At 39.3% G+C, this 16969-nt stretch overlaps 2 protein-coding genes across 2 annotated transcripts; one reads left to right on the top strand and one right to left on the bottom strand.

The window, feature by feature from the left end:
* Positions 1 to 3411: 3411 nt before the first annotated feature.
* LOC146273936 (myosin regulatory light chain 2, ventricular/cardiac muscle isoform) lies at positions 3412 to 7229 on the top strand. The gene is made up of 7 exons (XM_084704525.1): positions 3412 to 3483; positions 3848 to 3940; positions 5741 to 5816; positions 6139 to 6243; positions 6332 to 6410; positions 6625 to 6673; positions 6773 to 7229. The coding sequence occupies exons 1-7, from the start codon at positions 3481 to 3483 to the stop codon at positions 6875 to 6877; spliced, it is 510 nt and encodes a 169-aa protein (XP_084560651.1). The 5' UTR covers positions 3412 to 3480; the 3' UTR covers positions 6878 to 7229.
* Positions 7230 to 9850: 2621 nt separating this feature from the next.
* LOC146273935 (coiled-coil domain-containing protein 63-like) lies at positions 9851 to 13709 on the bottom strand. Its single transcript, XM_084704469.1, has 10 exons — positions 13646 to 13709; positions 13336 to 13464; positions 13028 to 13150; positions 12454 to 12635; positions 12142 to 12326; positions 11846 to 12063; positions 11631 to 11705; positions 10968 to 11160; positions 10231 to 10431; positions 9851 to 10100 (listed from the first exon to the last, which is right to left on the bottom strand). The coding sequence occupies exons 1-10, from the start codon at positions 13646 to 13648 to the stop codon at positions 9952 to 9954; spliced, it is 1458 nt and encodes a 485-aa protein (XP_084560595.1). The 5' UTR covers positions 13649 to 13709; the 3' UTR covers positions 9851 to 9951.
* Positions 13710 to 16969: the final 3260 nt, after the last annotated feature.

Genomic DNA, 16969 nt, shown 5'->3' with positions numbered 1-16969 from the left:
GAGACACAAGGGTCTTTCTTTACTGTCATTCTATCATACTAGCATTACATCATTACTTTAAGACATCAGTTTAAAAAACATAAGTTTATCAAGATGATTCTGAGAACATTGAAATCTTACGGAAGTTCTACGATGATGCTGGCTCTCACTGGGACATCAGTGAGAAAGGAGGACCAGAGTTTCCTCTACTGCAGAGGATGTGTTTGTTGGCTACCTGTCATAAGCATCTGCAGTAAACTGACATCTACCAGCCTCAGATTCAGTATCTGCAGTCAACTGCAGGCCCACACACGTGCTTCACAGAGTTCCAGTGAAATGTCTCAACAAGCAAGCTAAATCCTTAGCTATTGACCGGCGAGGAGGGCAATACGCGGCTGGCATGACTACCCATCAGCCAATCAGAAAGCTCGTACCGTCGTTGCCATATAATAATAGTTTCTATGAATATTTTTTGAATATAATTGTTTTTATTATATTTTGAAAGGGACAATGCACACCAACAATTGTTCCTACTTGAAAGTGCTCACAACAAGGTCTGTGGATCATTTTGAGTCATTATCTCTGGAAAGAGACAAAACTGTTGAGTTTTTTAAATGTATTTTTTGGAGCTTTAAGCATAACGTGCCGAGTGAAGGGAGACATATGTACGGCCAATATCTCCCAACAACTGGATATTCACTCCAAAACAATCTAGATTAATGGATAGCACTAGCCTGACGTTGTCATACTCATAATTCTATTCAGAATATGAGTCTGAGAGCTCTCCGTTGCGCTTTGACTACGGGGCGTGTTTTAAACAAGCCTGGAAAACAAATGCCTCTTCGCTCAATTGGATAGACCTACAACCAATCAGAGCAACGTAATATGTTGTTTGTTCAAAACAAATTCAACTTAAGCGCTCTTTTGTGACGTGGGTGATTACGTTACTGTTGATCATTTGTCCATCATCGTATAAAGCCCGCCCTGGCAATTTCATTGGTAAGCCCAGATTCTGGTTTTCTGTAGTTGTTCCCCAATACGAGACCCTCCAGACCCAACTTCCCGACCAAATTTTTTTGTGGGCGGGGAGAAGTTGGGCTGGCAGCCAGGCTAGGATAGCACTACAGATAACAGGAAAAATACAGTCTGAGGAAGATAATTATGAAGAAATGTTGGGTCATTATATAATATATGATATAGAGTGTTGCTAAAACAAGTTTATATAACCTAGAATTATTACACATAGTTATTATATGAAATATAAGATGTGTATTAGGAAAACCAGGTAGGGAAGCAGAGAGAAGTTAGCCAGAGGCCCAAGAGCAAGTGTTTCTCTTCACATTAATCATGGAGGAACCAGACTCTGTTGCTTATATACATCACCTCTAGGCCCACTAGTAGTTTTCTAAGGACAGTGTAGAAGAATCAAACTAGTGAACCCGATTACGGAAGGCAGTGACAAACCAGGGTGTAGTGGGAAAGTCCTGAGTACATTTCTAAAATGGAAATCCCTGAACTATACAACATCAGTAATAATGTAAACTGACTTGTTCTCGAGATCAAGTCAATTTGATCTCTAGAATCAGATCCAATGGAAAACCCTGGGCATATAATTTACAATTATCAACTTGACCAATGACGATTTCAGGGATGTGTAGAGATGTGTGATAGGTTGAGATAGCTAAGTGAATAAAAACACAACTTTGGAGAGATAATTTTTTGTCCCGATGCTTTGATCTGTAATTATTGTATTAGTAATGTATTTTAAGTACAGACTTCAGAATATCTTAATAAATAAATGCAAATAAACACATTTTGTATAATCATAATGTTTTAATGAAATGTCCAAAGTTACTGAACACAAAAAAAGCACAATAGTGAAATAAAAAATACTAACAGAAAATGTACCCTGGACACAATTATTGGCACCATTTTGATGAGTTCAAATGAGTTCCTCAAACAAAATAAAAAAACGAATAAGACTCACCTGTACTTAATTGTCAGCATTCATGTGACTTCAATTAAACAATAAAGGATGGTTTTACTGCATAAAAAAGGTCTGTTTGTGTTGCAGTTGCTTATTCACAATGACGAAGAGAAGAGAGCTGTCTGAGAGCATTAGAAATGCAATTATCCAAAAACATCAGAATTTCTAAGCAATCGTCAAAGATCTTGAAATCCCAGTTTCAACAGTTTGGAATGTTATCAAGAAGTTTCCCAGTCGTTAAACTGTTAAGACGCTTTCTGGACGTGGCGCAAAGAAGTAACACATTGAGAGAATTGGTGCGGTTGGTGGGGTTTGTGGAAAAAACACCTCGCAAGACATCTACAGAGCCTAAAAGCTGACCTGGAGCAATCTGGAGTGGTAGTTTGAGCCCATACCATACGCTGCACACTAAACAAAGTAGGGCTCCATAGGCGAAGACCAAGGAGGAAACCACTATTAAAAGTAAGGCACAAAAAAACAAGACATGGTGTAGGTTCCATCATGCTGTGCGGCAGGTTTGCTGCTGCGTCTGGTACCGGAGGCATTGAAAGCATCAAAGGAATAATTAAATAAAAGGATTACCAAGGCATCTTAGAGTGAAATATCTTACCCAGTGTCAGACTCAAACTAGGTTTGAGTCGAAGGTCTTGGGTCTCTCAGCAGGACACCTCCAACAGCAGATAAGAATGGTTGAAAAGGAACATAGGTTGGTTGAGGGGCAGTTCTATTGGCGTACGTGAAGCCTTCTGTGGCATACTTGCATGTAAAAAGAGCTATACATTTTTATTTGATTTTCTTATTTGATATGTACATAAAATTTAGGGGTGCCAATAATGTTATCGTTTTTATTTTGGGGTGAACTGTCCCTTTAACACTTGTGTCTGGGAGTTGTTGCAATGTTCTGTAACTCATATTACTGACACATTAATTAAGCATTCAGAAATGTATTTTAGTTTGACAAAATAACATGTTCTGCATTAATTGTAATGAGTGCATGGTTTAACTGGTAAATGAAAATATTGTGAATCATGAAAACGTATACGTTGTTTCCGTACAGATGAGCATAAAGAGGGAGTTCTAGTGAGCTGAGTAATGGATGCCACCTGATTCTAAAGTATGTGAACATATAGACTGTTGTTTTTGGTCCCAAACATTCTACTAACATGTTATAAATTGTTTTTTTCAAAATGAATACCTTTGTTGCACCTAACAGGAACTGTATAACTCAGTCAGTCTCATCTATCAACATTTTTATTACACAGGAAAGAATCTGTTGTCTTTTTAAAGGGAACAGAGATTACAGTAGATTCTTGTAACCTTCAGCAAGTAAAGTCCTGTTATTCTAAACCACTGTGGGGGATGTCACTTACCTGTCACTTCCTAAAGAAGGCATGGTTTATTAATATCATCCAGTGGAAATGAGATCTCTGGGTACATAAGCCACCCAGTCACTTTCCATTGTTCACTGGCATTTTGGAGTTTGTCATTGTTCTGGACACCTCCCTCCTGTGACTATGGTAAGTTCCTGGTAAACTGTTTTATATTGTTGTGGTTGTGAATTTCGATAAACAGTGAACAGGAATAGTGTTTAGAATTCTGAACCAAAGATGCTTTCTTTTATTCAGTGAGATAGTTTCAACAGTTGATATGAAAAAGTGAAACACTGTTAAATATGCATGCATGGACAGATGATTATCTGAAATACTGAAATGAGAAAACATTTGGTCCACTCACTATGAAATACCAAGTTGTGAATATATATGATAATTCCCTTCATGTAGATAGATGACTGGCCAATCCTTGTCATGAGACAGCGAGCAATGCTAAAGTTGAGTTTCAGTGTAACTGTTGGAATGCTCTCGGTTCTTCCTGTCACCAAAGGCGCCCAAGAAGGCCAAGAAGAGGTCTGCGGACGGGGCCAACTCCAACGTGTTCTCCATATTTGAGCAGGCTCAGATCCAGGAGTTCAAGGAGGTGAGACGCCCCCTCTCCTCTTACCATATACAGATGAGACCCAGTATACAGGCTACTACACAGGCAAACCTTACAAAACCATCTTGACATGAAATAATCGTCATGAGAATCTCAAGCCCGATATATTGTGTTGTTATTTGTGCATCTCGGAGTCATAGCTCTGTGTTGGGATTCTGTGTTCTTGAAAGGCTTAATCAGGATGAGTGTCCGCCACTGGAACAACTTTACCAGCCGTGCACTGTTGATGCAGTTGTTAGACAGAAGAGTTGTACAGTTTAGAAGAGTTCTACAGACCATTCTTGGCACTAACCACTGTAATACTTTTAACTGTGCTCTTGTTGTCCTTCATTATCTGCTGCACCTACTAGGCGCACTATTTGTACAAAGTCTGCTAAATGAATGCATGTAAATGTGAGAGAGACCAATGTCTTCGATTTGCCTACAATAGCTCAACTTTCCATTCAGCATTACAATAACTGAGGTTCTGTACATGATTGAGTACTGTACTGTATGTACACCTGTTTTTCTGCATGAAATGAATGAATGGCAGGCATCTGATACATGCAGTCTCACTCTTTAAACCCTGGCCAGATATTCAGAGCCTATCATCAGTGATTAGGCGGGAGATAAAAGGCACATGCCCTGGATGCCGCTTAGAAACCGCAGGGAGCAGCGAGTTAAAAATATATTCCTAGCAACAATGCTTCATACTAATAATAATAATAATACATTTTATTTCTAAACTAGAGAGGCAAACGCTGTAGTTGATGGTGAATCCTGTGACATGTGAATAGAAGTCATTCTATTGACATCCTTTTCGTTTTTGTGCGTAAAAAATATGCACACTATTAATTGCATGTGACAATCATATGGCAACTATCAACATTCACAGGGCACACATACTTACTCAATGAGACAGTGCATCGTGATGGACCAGCATACTGTGTATGGCTGCTGCACTCACTGTCCCTGCTCCTCCAGGCTGTCTGTGTTGTGGCTGTACACTGGGGCAATCTCACTGCCTGCCTTGTTTATGTATCTAGCTGCTCCAGAACAGGGAGTTGAACCTCAGATAGAACCCCTCTGCCTGGGCCAAAACGTATTTACCATAACCAAGAAAGGTTTCAATGTATGTGTAAGCATTCTCACTCAAATGTATGTCAAATAAGTTCTGAACAAACAGTGAATGTAATATCGTAGTATAATATTGCAACGCACTATCTTGTTAATTATGTATGTAATGTTAATCTAGTAATGTAGTAAGTTTGTAGGTTTTAGTTAACTTCTTTACTTTACATTTACATTTAGTCATTTAGCAGACGCTCTATTATTATTATCACAATTATTGTGACAACTTACCCCAACCCAACAGTGCCCATGCCCTCAACACAAACCTTGACACAGCTGTTCTAGCTTGAAATCATACTTCATCCTCACCTGTATCAGTCAATTGTTGTCGTTTCTTGTTGACCACACATTGATAACCCAAAAATACTTGAAATTCTACTTTTAGGTGGGAAATATACATAATTTCACAATGTTTGACTTAGATTCTTCTAACCAACATAGACAGACTCTAATCACAAAAGCAAACAATTGTCTAATTTGACGTTTGACACTAAACCTTAAACTTTTACAAAATCATTTAGTAACAACCACGGTGACAACTTGCATTGGTCAGACATTTACATGTATTCATTTAGCAAATGCTTTTATCCAAAGCAACTTCCAAGAGAGAGCTTTACAAAGTGCATAGGTCACTGATAATAAAATATTACATGTATACCTCCATTCTGGCAGGCCTTCACCATTATGGACCAGAACAGGGATGGATTCATAGACAAAAATGACCTCAGGGACACCTTTGCTGCACTGGGTTGGTTACATTTAACTTTCCTTTATTTCTCAGTAGCCTATAGAGTATTGAGATATTATTCTACCTGGCATAGTTTTGTTTAATATAGGTAAACTTGAATAGATAATCACACCTTACAGAATGTATGCAATAATATTGCATATTATGAAAGAACACTTTTGCAGTACTACAATAGATTATTTGTGTTAGGGCAACTACCACTGCTATGCTTGTTGTGTTTGTGAATGGTAAGTTCACCATTTCTGTAAGATTGTCATATTGTTTGGTCTATTGTCTTTTAGGGCACAAACAAATACATATTTTAATCATGTGCATGTAATAGGTCGTCTTAACGTGAAGCAGGAGGAGATTGATGAAATGCTTAAGGAGGCTCCTGGCCCCATCAACTTTACCGTATTCCTCACAATGTTTGGGGAGAAACTTAAAGGTAAGATATGATTGAATCTTGATTTAAATCTTTAATCTAGAATTGTAATTATTTAAAGGAGCTTTGATAAGCAGCTGTGTCTCCCCAGGTGCTGACCCAGAAGACACTATCCTCAACGCTTTTAAAGTATTTGACCCAGAGGGAAAAGGTGTCTTGCGGAAGGATCAGTAAGTATATACAGTATCATACTTTATCATATTTTCTTACATTTGTGCATTTTGACTGTACAAAGAGGTCTGTAAAGCATATCTGATTGTACAAATGCAGCATGAGAATAGCCATTCCTGCAATGTACTGTTGTGTCCTTTTTCATGACTAGCCCATTAACAAATTGAAGTTAGACCGTATAATCGAATAATACTGCCTCTCTCTCCAACTCAGCGTGACACAGATGCTGACAACACAAGCCGACAGATTCTCAACTGAAGAGGTCAGATACCCAGCCTACACAGTCAGAATGCTGTGCTCACTTCAGTGAAATTAGTTGCCGAAAGTTTATCGTATTACACAATTCTTGATTGTCTCCTAGATGGAGCAGATGTTTGCCGCCTTCCCTCCAGATGTGGCTGGAAATCTGGACTACAAAAACTTGGTGCACGTCATCACACACGGAGAGGAGAAGGACCAGGACTGAATCCACCCACATTATTGAGCAGTCTAGCACATGCCCCATTCTGAAATCAGAAATAGAGAGGTGGAACTAAGATAAGATTGAGGATTATTATTTGCTTACTTTGCTGTCAATCATATTAGCAAATCCTTTCTTCCCTCCCCAGTATTTTATCCTCAGGCCAGAAGAGTACACTGGTGACCATGTTAGGCTAATTGGGGTCTAATAATATGGACTTTTGAGTTTGTCAGATGAGCAGTGAAAAACTGCTGATGAACCTGTTGAAGTCAAGAAAGATCTCCTAATTCAATAATGAGCAGCCGTTCTTAATCATTTTCTTTTGTGCAAGTAAATAAATTGTCACTTGGATGTCAAAGTGTTTAATTGCTTACTGTACTTCAGTTGAGACCCTTTTTACGAAATGTTGTTGACACACCAAATTGTCAAACTGGAACCTTCAATTATATAATGGGAAGTATATCTCAACCAATCTCACAATCTGATTGGTTGAGATATAGTATGGAGTTTCATGTAGTGTGGATGCTGACAAAGGTGTGATTGGTCTCTGGCTTGTAATGCAGGAGAAAGGTGAACGTTCACTGTCCCTGTTCACTGCAGATACTTGAACAAACATTTTGCTTTTGGGTTTAACAACACATACATAAAAAATAAACAAGTTAAAGCAAAGTAATCAAAAACAATTAAAAGTTAATAAACAAGTTGAATATGAATTAAAGGTATAATAGATTATTTGAATTCAAGAGGAATCTTTCCTCAGAAAGTGTACTTAAAAAAAGAAAAGGGCTCCTCTGCTTTCTGTTCTATATTAAAGTATTTGTTTTTCAAACGCTTTCATCCAAACAACATTTATGGGGGGATTTGAACTTCAAACCTTCTGATATGCAGTAGACGGAGCAAAACCCGTTCCCACCTTAGGAAAGCACTTTAGCCAGCGCACCTCAGGGGAGTTGGGAGAAGTAACGCAGCCAGCATCTTCTGTGGTCTGTTCAGAGAGAGCTAGTTGTCTCTCTCTGTTTATACTTACTATGGCTTGTTGTCTGCTATACTAGGTCACCTAGCATCTAAGGTTGAGCTGCAAGCCGATTTTGTCTGTTTCACACAGAGTTCTAACACTCAACAGTGAATGTGAACTATGGTATTTTGACTGGACAGCTAATACCATTTTGATGGACACAAAACAATTAGATAGGATCCCAAAATCAACCTACCACAAGACAATGCTGATTCTTAGGACAGTTTGGGAAAGGGGGGCAGGGTTCAGGAAATACAGCTCATGACTGCTGCATGGGAGACATCACTTCTTGATCATCCTGTGATTGACACGTCTTGGATTGTCCAGATTGGCTGCTTTGTTTGATGAAGGTGAATTCTGTCATGTAGAAGCTGGTGACGGGTCAGGACCTGAAGTTCAGCTGGAAGCACTCACTGAACAGAAAGGAGGAGGCAGGGGTTCCTGCTGTTGGAGTTGATGTAAGGATGTGGAACATCATATTGTCTGCTTCTTCGCATGGCTGATCAACAGTGAGGCCTCTCTCAGGAATTCTACAGTAGAATCCATTTCAACGTCCCAATGCATTCACATGAATGCAACTTGAGATTGTAGATTAAATATGATACATCTATACATGTTTTGACACAATGTCTTGTATACATGTCCATAGGTATGAAAATGAAATGCGTCTGATAATACAGTGATAGCAGGATGATCTTGCACAAGCAGACTGAAGTGCTCTCCAGTGAAGAAGAACAGAATAAACCGTGTCTGGAGGGATTCCTCACTGAATTGCTCCTCCCAAGGTTTCTTTAATTATTTCTCAATGAGTTTCACTGGGAGTTTTTGCTTGCCTTCCTTGAGAGTTTAGGTTCGTTGAGGGGCAATTCTATGGGCATATGTGAAGCTCTCTGTGACATTGCTTGTAAAAAACTCTATACAAATAAAAAGGTCTATACAAATGAAATTCAATTTTGAAGAAAGGAATACACTTCCCATGTGTCCGAGTGAGGAAGAAGAGACACATAAATGGTTGTCTTCTGAGGTCACGCACTGATTCTGACCAACAGGTGTAGGGGCTTCAAGAATCGAGGTGGGCTAATCCCCCTACAGTCCAAACAGGGGGTCTGGAGAGACAAAGTGTTATTTTAGTGCATGTGATGATGTGAAGAGGGTAACATTACATGTGGAGAAGCAGACAGCAGGATGCCAGTGAGTGATCCCCTCGAGCTGTTAACCCACTGAGCTGGTTCTACTCAGAGTCCTTGGGCACAGAGGTGAGAGCCTTGTTTGGCACAGCTAGGTCACCAGCAGGGGAGCACTTCAAGCCCTTGATGGCACTGAGATTGTGTGCACAGGGCGTTGTTTCACCAAATCAAACTCTCCAAAGTTTCCAGCCATTGGTTTTTGATATGAATGATTTAGTTCTCTCACTACACTGTTATTTATGCTGAACTAATAGCATGACGTTGTGATTTACAAAAATAAACTTTCCTGTTCTTTGTATGAAAACATTGTTGTGCAAAGACGTTTTACGTTTTGCTGACTTTTTGAATCATAATTAAGAATGAACTGATCCATGTGTATTTTGCTGTTCAGAAAATCCTTGGTCTGGTAGAGGTGACACAAACTATAGGGTCCCACAACGATTTCACCATATTTTATTTCTACAGCTCTGTCACCAGGTAGGTGTGGTACAATAGTATCGGTTACTATCGAGCCATGCTGATAGGCTACAGTCCATGATTTTTTTTACATGAAGAACAACTTTAGAGGCTGTGTTATGTATGCAAAAATACCACCACATCAATTTAGGAAATGTAGAAGCTCAAATGCACAAATAAATATTGCATTTAAATACACCGCAAAGTCAGTAGAAATATGTTGTAGTGATAGCGAAGCAAAATGGAGGACTAAATGTCGATGACACAAAAATACCTCAATTTAAAATACTTGGCATTTCAATTATTGAAATATGGCTGTACAAAGCAACTAATGCTATATTGTTTTATTATGACTATGGTCGTCTCTCAGATATCAGGCACAAATGAGGACTGATAATGAGTACGATGTGAGCTGCAGCTCTTTAGGCAGACTTTGGGTTGAAGCCCGTCATCTTCTTCTTCCCTCGAAGCTGTGCAGAAGGTGCTCTGGGGGATTTGCCCTGCTCGGTGCGCATCACACAGGAAAGAACTCGCTCACGCAGACTCTGGAAATCCAGCAGCACTTCACTGCCTGTAACACATTATTACAGGGACAAACTGTACTTGCATGCACAAATTCCTTGTTTGTGCAAACACTCGAATAAAATCCCTTCTGATTCTGATGTTGCATCATGGAGTTTAGGTTGTGTGTTGGCACTGACCCAGGCCCAGCAGGGAGTCTGTGGAGGTGTCGTCCATGGCAGAGGAACACGGAGCTTCGATGGTGGAGTGGGTCACACCAGGCAGCAGGTCACAACTGGCCAACAGTGGGTTTAGAGGAAGAACCTCCATCTTCTCAGCGTGCGTGAAGCTGCACAGGGCCAGAACCATCAGGAGCTCATGCAACCGCTCCTCCAGGATACCTGGGCAGCATAGGAACACAAAACCCAAGTAAACATGTACCTAACAAAGTGCCTTTTACTCTTTAACAGATTTTTACATTATTCAGTCGCCTGCCTTTGGTCTAAAAAGTGATATTGGAAACATAAAAAGTGATATTGGAAACATAAAAAGTGATATTGGAAACATTAAGTGTAATTTATTTTATGATCAGTTTTTGAAGGAAACCCTTTAGGAGGTTTTTAAAGAACATAAATCCCTCTTTAGGGAGTCCTTACAAGTGAAGTTGAAGACTTAATGAGCAGTCAATTTACTGTACATTTGCATGCATGGACCACCATGCCTGGTAGATTAGATGGTAACTCTTAACTATGACTGGTAAATGTAGACCGTTCCATAACTCTAAGCCCTGAAATACTGCAATTTTCTGCTGTCCTTTCTAAATGCACTATTTACTGATAAAAGCACTCGCTAAATGAATAAAATGCAAATATTTACATAATTGCCAGAACCTAGCCTTTCAATGGGAGGCTCAGTTGAGCATGGTTCTCACACCTACCAATGAACTGAACCACGTTGTCATTGGTGACCTCAGCGCTGCAACCTAGCTTCACCGTGATAGGGGAGGGATCACACTTCATCTTGGCAAACAGGTTACCGATAGCACTTTTATACTCATCCAGGAACTTGAGTACAGCCATGTGCTGGCCCTCTAGAGTGTTGGCCAGCTCACACTTCTGTTTCAGCTCTCCCTGTCAGACACACAGACAAGACGGAGAATGATTTAGTAATTTGCAAAGTAATAGAAGGCTTAAATCAAATATATTCTATAGAATGGGTGTCCAGTAAACAAATCCAAATGGCCTAAAGTTGCTTGAGATAGCAATTGCGTTATCTTCACCTCATGTAAGTTTCATAAGGCGACATTTGTCCTTGCGAACAATAAGCGTACTGAAAACAGAGGTCTTTTGGATCACATTAAATATGTGTGAGATTATGTTTGGAATAATATTGATCTGGGTGTAAGACAAGATAACCACTGGGCCACACATGTGCTTTGTGAGTACTGATACAATCAAACTTAATATGGCTGGACGGAACAAAAGCAGCACATACCAATCTGTGAAGGGAAAATACCTTCAGACTACCATTAGTATGTTTAAATGAAAATGGTTAAACTCAAATAATTTCACGCTAGGCATTCTTTGTGCTGGTTTCTCACCTCCAGTTGTTTGACCTGTCCACACCACAGCTCAACACACTGTTTATTGTCCAGCTCAATGTGCAGGATGTCACTCTGTAGAAAGACAAGTATCACAAACCACAGCATTGCATGTGAGGAAACTCACCATTAGATGCTCGCCGGGTCACACATACTGACTCCCAACTCCTTCTGTGTGTAAAATACTATGAACTGTGAGTGAGTGTGACCTTGACCTTGAGCTTGTTAATGCGGTCATTAAGCATGGTGCTCCTGTTGTTCAACTCGTTGATGAAGTTGAAGTAGGCAAAGCTCTTCCCTTCGTTTTCAACAAAGGCCTTGCCAATCTGTCGCAGGTCGTTCTCTCCGGCCACCTCCACAATCAGCCGGTGCACGGCCTGGTAGGTCTCCAGGCTCTCGCCCCCCATTCGCTCCCGCTGCACCTGCTCCAATTCTGGAGCAATTAAAAAACTACTATGAAGTAACCAGAGGTTCAAAATATGGAATATGTCATCAGACTCATAGTTCATACTTTTCTTTTTGGCCTCATCGTCCTTGCCCATATGTAGAGCGTCTTGGAACTTCTTGACCATGAAGCTGCGGAGCTTGATCTCGTGGTCAATGACCCTCTTGAGGTCAGTCATCTCGGTGTGGCAGAGGGATGTGTCCTTCTTGCTGTGTTCCCTCACAGCGAGTATCCGAGCCAACGCCTCAGACCTGGAACCAGAAAAACAGTCCTCATCTGACACAACAATATCAACGCAAAAGAATCACAGGCATGTTTTCACTACTTCAAACAACACAACATAGAAACGCGCACACACACACAGTTCCGTAACCTGACCTTTGGTCATATGCCAGGACAGACTTCTCCACTAGATCTTCCATGGTGTTATTCTGGTGCTCAAGTTCTCTCTTCAGTTGCAGGTATATCTTAGTAAAATGGTTTCTCTGGAGACGCAGATGGTCAATTTCATCGCGTAACACCTGGTTTCTAGAAAGCAGCTTGTCAAACTTGGTGGTTGCCTGCAAAATCACAGTGTTAAAATATTTGACAGTTATCTAAACTAGGCAAGCAAATACAGGCAAAAACTGAACAGAAATTGTGTCTCATATGGGTCAAGTGATGGATAAATGGATTGTACTGATTTAAAATACTCCCTGGGATGACAATATAGAACCTTGCATGGGAACCTAACCTCTTCGTCACAAAATCTGTCTACAGTTTTTAACCACTAGGGGCAAAAGAATCTGAGCATTTTGCAAAAACTCGTCTGTCAAGACCAGGATGGATACATTTACATTTAAAAACAGGAGTTTAAGAAGAAAAAAAGGCTTTGGTGTTTGGTTACTTAATGGTATATTTGAGAGCATCACAAGATTCTAAATTACACATCTCAGTTAGATAAACATAGTACTTGTTTAACGCGATCCTCCATTATGCTAATCTGTTTGGACTGAAGAAGGGGTCGTCTCTGGGTCTGGATCCTGTCCCCTACATTTTTCTTTTCATCCAACACTTTAGACTGAATGTCTTTCATCTTAGGAAAAAAGAACCAGCCTAAGAACAGTGCAGTCATTTTCTATCTCACCAAGTCCCTTGATAAAAATGTATCATTATCATTTTATAGGCAATCTGTCTAATCTATTTTCTTTATAAATATAAGCTATTTTTAAATGTATGCTAATAAAAACAAACAATATGATTTAACACATTCATCCCTACCTTCACATCCATAGAAACCAGTTGTTCTCTGTAGTTATGAATAAGGGTGAGATATTGCTCACTGTCTGCCAGGATGCGCTGATATTCATCTTTAAGTTTTTCTGGTTTCATGTTATCCAGTGAGTAAGTCTTTATTGGAATGTATACATCAAGAGAAATTTCAGATAACATTTTTTTCGATCTAATTTTGAAACTAAAACATTGTTATATTACTTGAATATGTAAGCCTACTGGCCTACTGCAGGTATATTCAGCACAAGAAAAATGCTTTCAATTGGAATGTTATGTAGTTGGTTTGTAGGATAAATACCATAGAAATACATGCATTGAATCCCTTAGAAGAAAAGTCCAACACAAATGAAGAACATGCATAGATTAACTTCAGAATGTTTATACTGTTGCATTAACATTACGGATTGTTTTGTCATAATCGCTCAGTATTCTGCTTTGATTGGCGCGTAGACGTAGTAGCCATAAATAGGGTAGTACCCAAACCCCCACCCCTCGCTCGGCAACTGTCCCGGAGTAGTTTAGTGATATTAGGTAGCCGGCTCGTTCCGGCGATTATATTCTAATAATTCAAGTTAACATATCCAAAACGATCTATATAACCACCTTTGCCTCAAGTCGAGGAGCGAGGGGTGGGGGCTTGGACAAGTTATGGTAGCACCAAAGCGCCAATGTTTTTATAAAAGTGACCGCGTGACTGCCCTCTAGAGTTTATAGGCCCTAAAGGCCTAAATCAATAGGTCTCTATAGAGACATAGCTTTTGATAAAGCGTCAGCTAAATAAATAAAATGTCAAAAAATGTAGGCTAATATTTAAAAATAATGTAAATGGTGTGACGGAGGTCTTTTCCTTTCCCAAATAAATATATAATGCAACAGTCCAATATGGACACAGGAGAGAGCTTAATAAACATTTAGTTTATTCGTATTCTGAGGGTGGGAAGATGTTATGGTGCATTGATCGGCAGCAGAACCATTTTGCTTCGTCGTAAAGAGCATATAGTCTACACATGTGAACTTTAAGGTATTTGCTTTACTTTCGCCCTGTAATTAATCAACACGTTGTGTTCACCCAAATGTTCTGGGTTGCAGTTTGTTTGGTTGGAGTGAAGTGAGGAGGTAAAGGGTTATCAATACGGATACTTTGACTGCATGTAGGCTATATTTATGCGACGCGTTAAAAGCTTGCTGCTGAAAGCACATTGTTTTAATAACTGTCAGTAAATTTGATTGTGTTATTCGTAAATACCCTGTCAACGTCCTTCAAAATGTGATACGTTGTGTTGAGTGAAGGCGTGTAAGTCCTGTCTGGTACTCAAGACACCAATACCAGCTGTTGTAAATAAATGTCACGCTGGGCTTGCTTTTCAAAAGTCCTGTGTTGAGTACACAAATTCAACCTACAGAGGCCACCCAACACCCAAGACCTTTTACGACCCAATGGACACAGTTTCTTGCCTGCATAAGATTGCAGAACAGCTTCACATTGTCAATTCAAACTGCTGTTTATTTTTTTTGGTTTGTGTGTGTGTGTGTGTGCGTGTCCTCCTGCTAGGACTCTACCAACATGCTGTCGTGTCATCATTCCTCGTTGTTCGTCCGTTCAGATTGTCAATTAGACATCAGCGGATGACTCGGCTCCACCCGTGTCTTACATAATTATACTAACATTGATTATTTATAATCATATTAATGGATTAATAATAATAATTAATATCGATGTGTATTGTTTCTTATCGTTGGCTGCTCATTATCGTTAGACCATACTTCCACTAAGGAATTTTCATATGACAATAAACTAAATTAACTAATAAAGTTAATTTCATTAGTCCTATTTTTTGTCCTTTATATTGTAAAAAATAAAATACTCATTTGAACAAAGGGTGGGACTGCTGCTGTGTAAAAAAATTAAATCTTTATTATGGTTTAGAATCATGACATTTCAAGTTTTAATTACATTATTTCTGCAGGGGCTCAATACGTTCAATCATGTTTGCAAATTCTGTATAAGAGTGCACTGTGCATGCATAATAGCACTAGCATGATTGTGCTGTTGTATATGGTGGTACATTAGTGTATTTAGCAGGGGCCTGGGGTTCTGCAGTAGAGGGTGGTACTACAAGCTGCAGGTGTGTTTAGGAGGTGCTGCAGTAAGCTGCAGCCACAGTTATTGTGGGCTGGTCTGGGTCAATGTCCTGGAGCGTTACTTCATTGCAGCCCTGCATACAACAGTATATTTTTTGTTGGTTTTTTTGGGCTCTTGTTGGTTGGCTTTAAGTGATATAAATGTGATGGTAAAAACAATCAGATGTAACTTTTACATTGTACTGAGAATCTTATTAAAAGGATGGCAGTCAACTAAAATCATTAAGGACGTAGTATGGAACAATGTACATGAGATTAATTCAGAGTTAAAGAGAAAAGAGGCCAAACTGTAAATCTGGAAAGTCCATGCATGGTCGCGCATTTGACTTGGGAGAACGAGTGAATCTGTCTTCATCTTTTGATTGATTGAACTGCAGTACACAGTTTCACCCAGGTTTTCACCCAGTATTGATTGCACCCATCCTTCTGTAATTAGACGCAAAACTGCATTTGGGAAGTTATAATTTTCTTGCACTGCCATGCCTCAATGGAATACTCTGCCAACCGACATTATTTGTATAACTCCCCAAGCCTTCTCACATCTTGCAAAGTATTGGCTACTGTCAAGACAAGAGTGTACACATTTATGATTTGTTGATCTTGTGACAGTGCTTGTGTGTGTTTGTGTGTGTTGCTTGACCTGTCTTGTGGAATCTGCTTCCATGTTTTTATTGATCTATTTTATACATTGTCTCTATTATTATTGGCCTTGCTCTGTTATATTACTTTGCCCAGGGACTACAGGTAGAAAATAGCAATCTGCTAGAACCTGGCACAATGCATATTCTCGTTGTACAAGATTAATGTATTATTGTGCGCTGTCCCTGTCTTGAAATAAATAAAATTCAATTTAATTAGGATAAGAGTGGTCTGAAATGAAGAGGGCCCTGAATTCTGAAACTATAAAAGCAGACTTTCATTACAGGGGATTTCTTACTTTGGACAACCTTACAATTCATGCTGATGTATAAAGTTTATGAACATCACCTCAACTGCTGCCTCTTATTATTGAATATACAAATGTATACATTTATTTCAAGGAATTTCTGATCATAATTTTTTTTTTGTTGATTTTTACAACAACGTTACAGAGGGCATCACATCTGCCCATCGAACTGCACTTAAACATTAGAAATGTGCTTCATGATCGGATGAAGGCTGACTACACTGAAACATGAGCTTGGTTAGTTTGATGGTCAAAATAAATAAGTGAAACTGAGACACTGTCTGAATTTTTTTTCAAAGTTGGTGAGTGAGTAAGTAAGTAAGACTTTATTTATATAGCACATTTCATACAAGAATTGTAGCTCAAGGTGCTTTACATAAAAAAAAGTGATAACCCAGCCTACCTCTGTGGATGTTGTCTAAGTATAGCCCATGTGTCTTGGGTTTTACCACCACAGTGAGATCTTCTCTGGGAAGGAACTCCAACTCAGTATGTTGCAGTGTGTCACTCTTTCAAAATAATACTTCATCACAT

This window comes from Hypomesus nipponensis, chromosome 9 (assembly GCF_054491055.1).
Source record: "Hypomesus nipponensis isolate SF chromosome 9, ASM5449105v1, whole genome shotgun sequence".
Classification (NCBI taxonomy): domain Eukaryota; kingdom Metazoa; phylum Chordata; class Actinopteri; order Osmeriformes; family Osmeridae; genus Hypomesus; species Hypomesus nipponensis.
The sequence above is the reverse complement of the archived record's forward strand: the minus strand, read 5'-3'. Positions and strand labels throughout refer to the sequence as shown.

Excerpts from the sequence above, each read along its gene's own strand:
- LOC146273936 (XM_084704525.1), top strand. Across the intron at positions 3,941-5,740 it reads AGATCCAGGAGTTCAAGGAG|GCCTTCACCATTATGGACCA; the intron begins GTGAGACGCCCC and ends CCATTCTGGCAG. Across the intron at positions 6,674-6,772 it reads ACAGATTCTCAACTGAAGAG|ATGGAGCAGATGTTTGCCGC; the intron begins GTCAGATACCCA and ends ATTGTCTCCTAG.
- LOC146273935 (XM_084704469.1), bottom strand. Across the intron at positions 12,327-12,453 it reads GTCCTGGCATATGACCAAAG|GTCTGAGGCGTTGGCTCGGA; the intron begins GTCAGGTTACGG and ends TTCTGGTTCCAG. Across the intron at positions 12,064-12,141 it reads CGATGAGGCCAAAAAGAAAA|AATTGGAGCAGGTGCAGCGG; the intron begins GTATGAACTATG and ends TAATTGCTCCAG.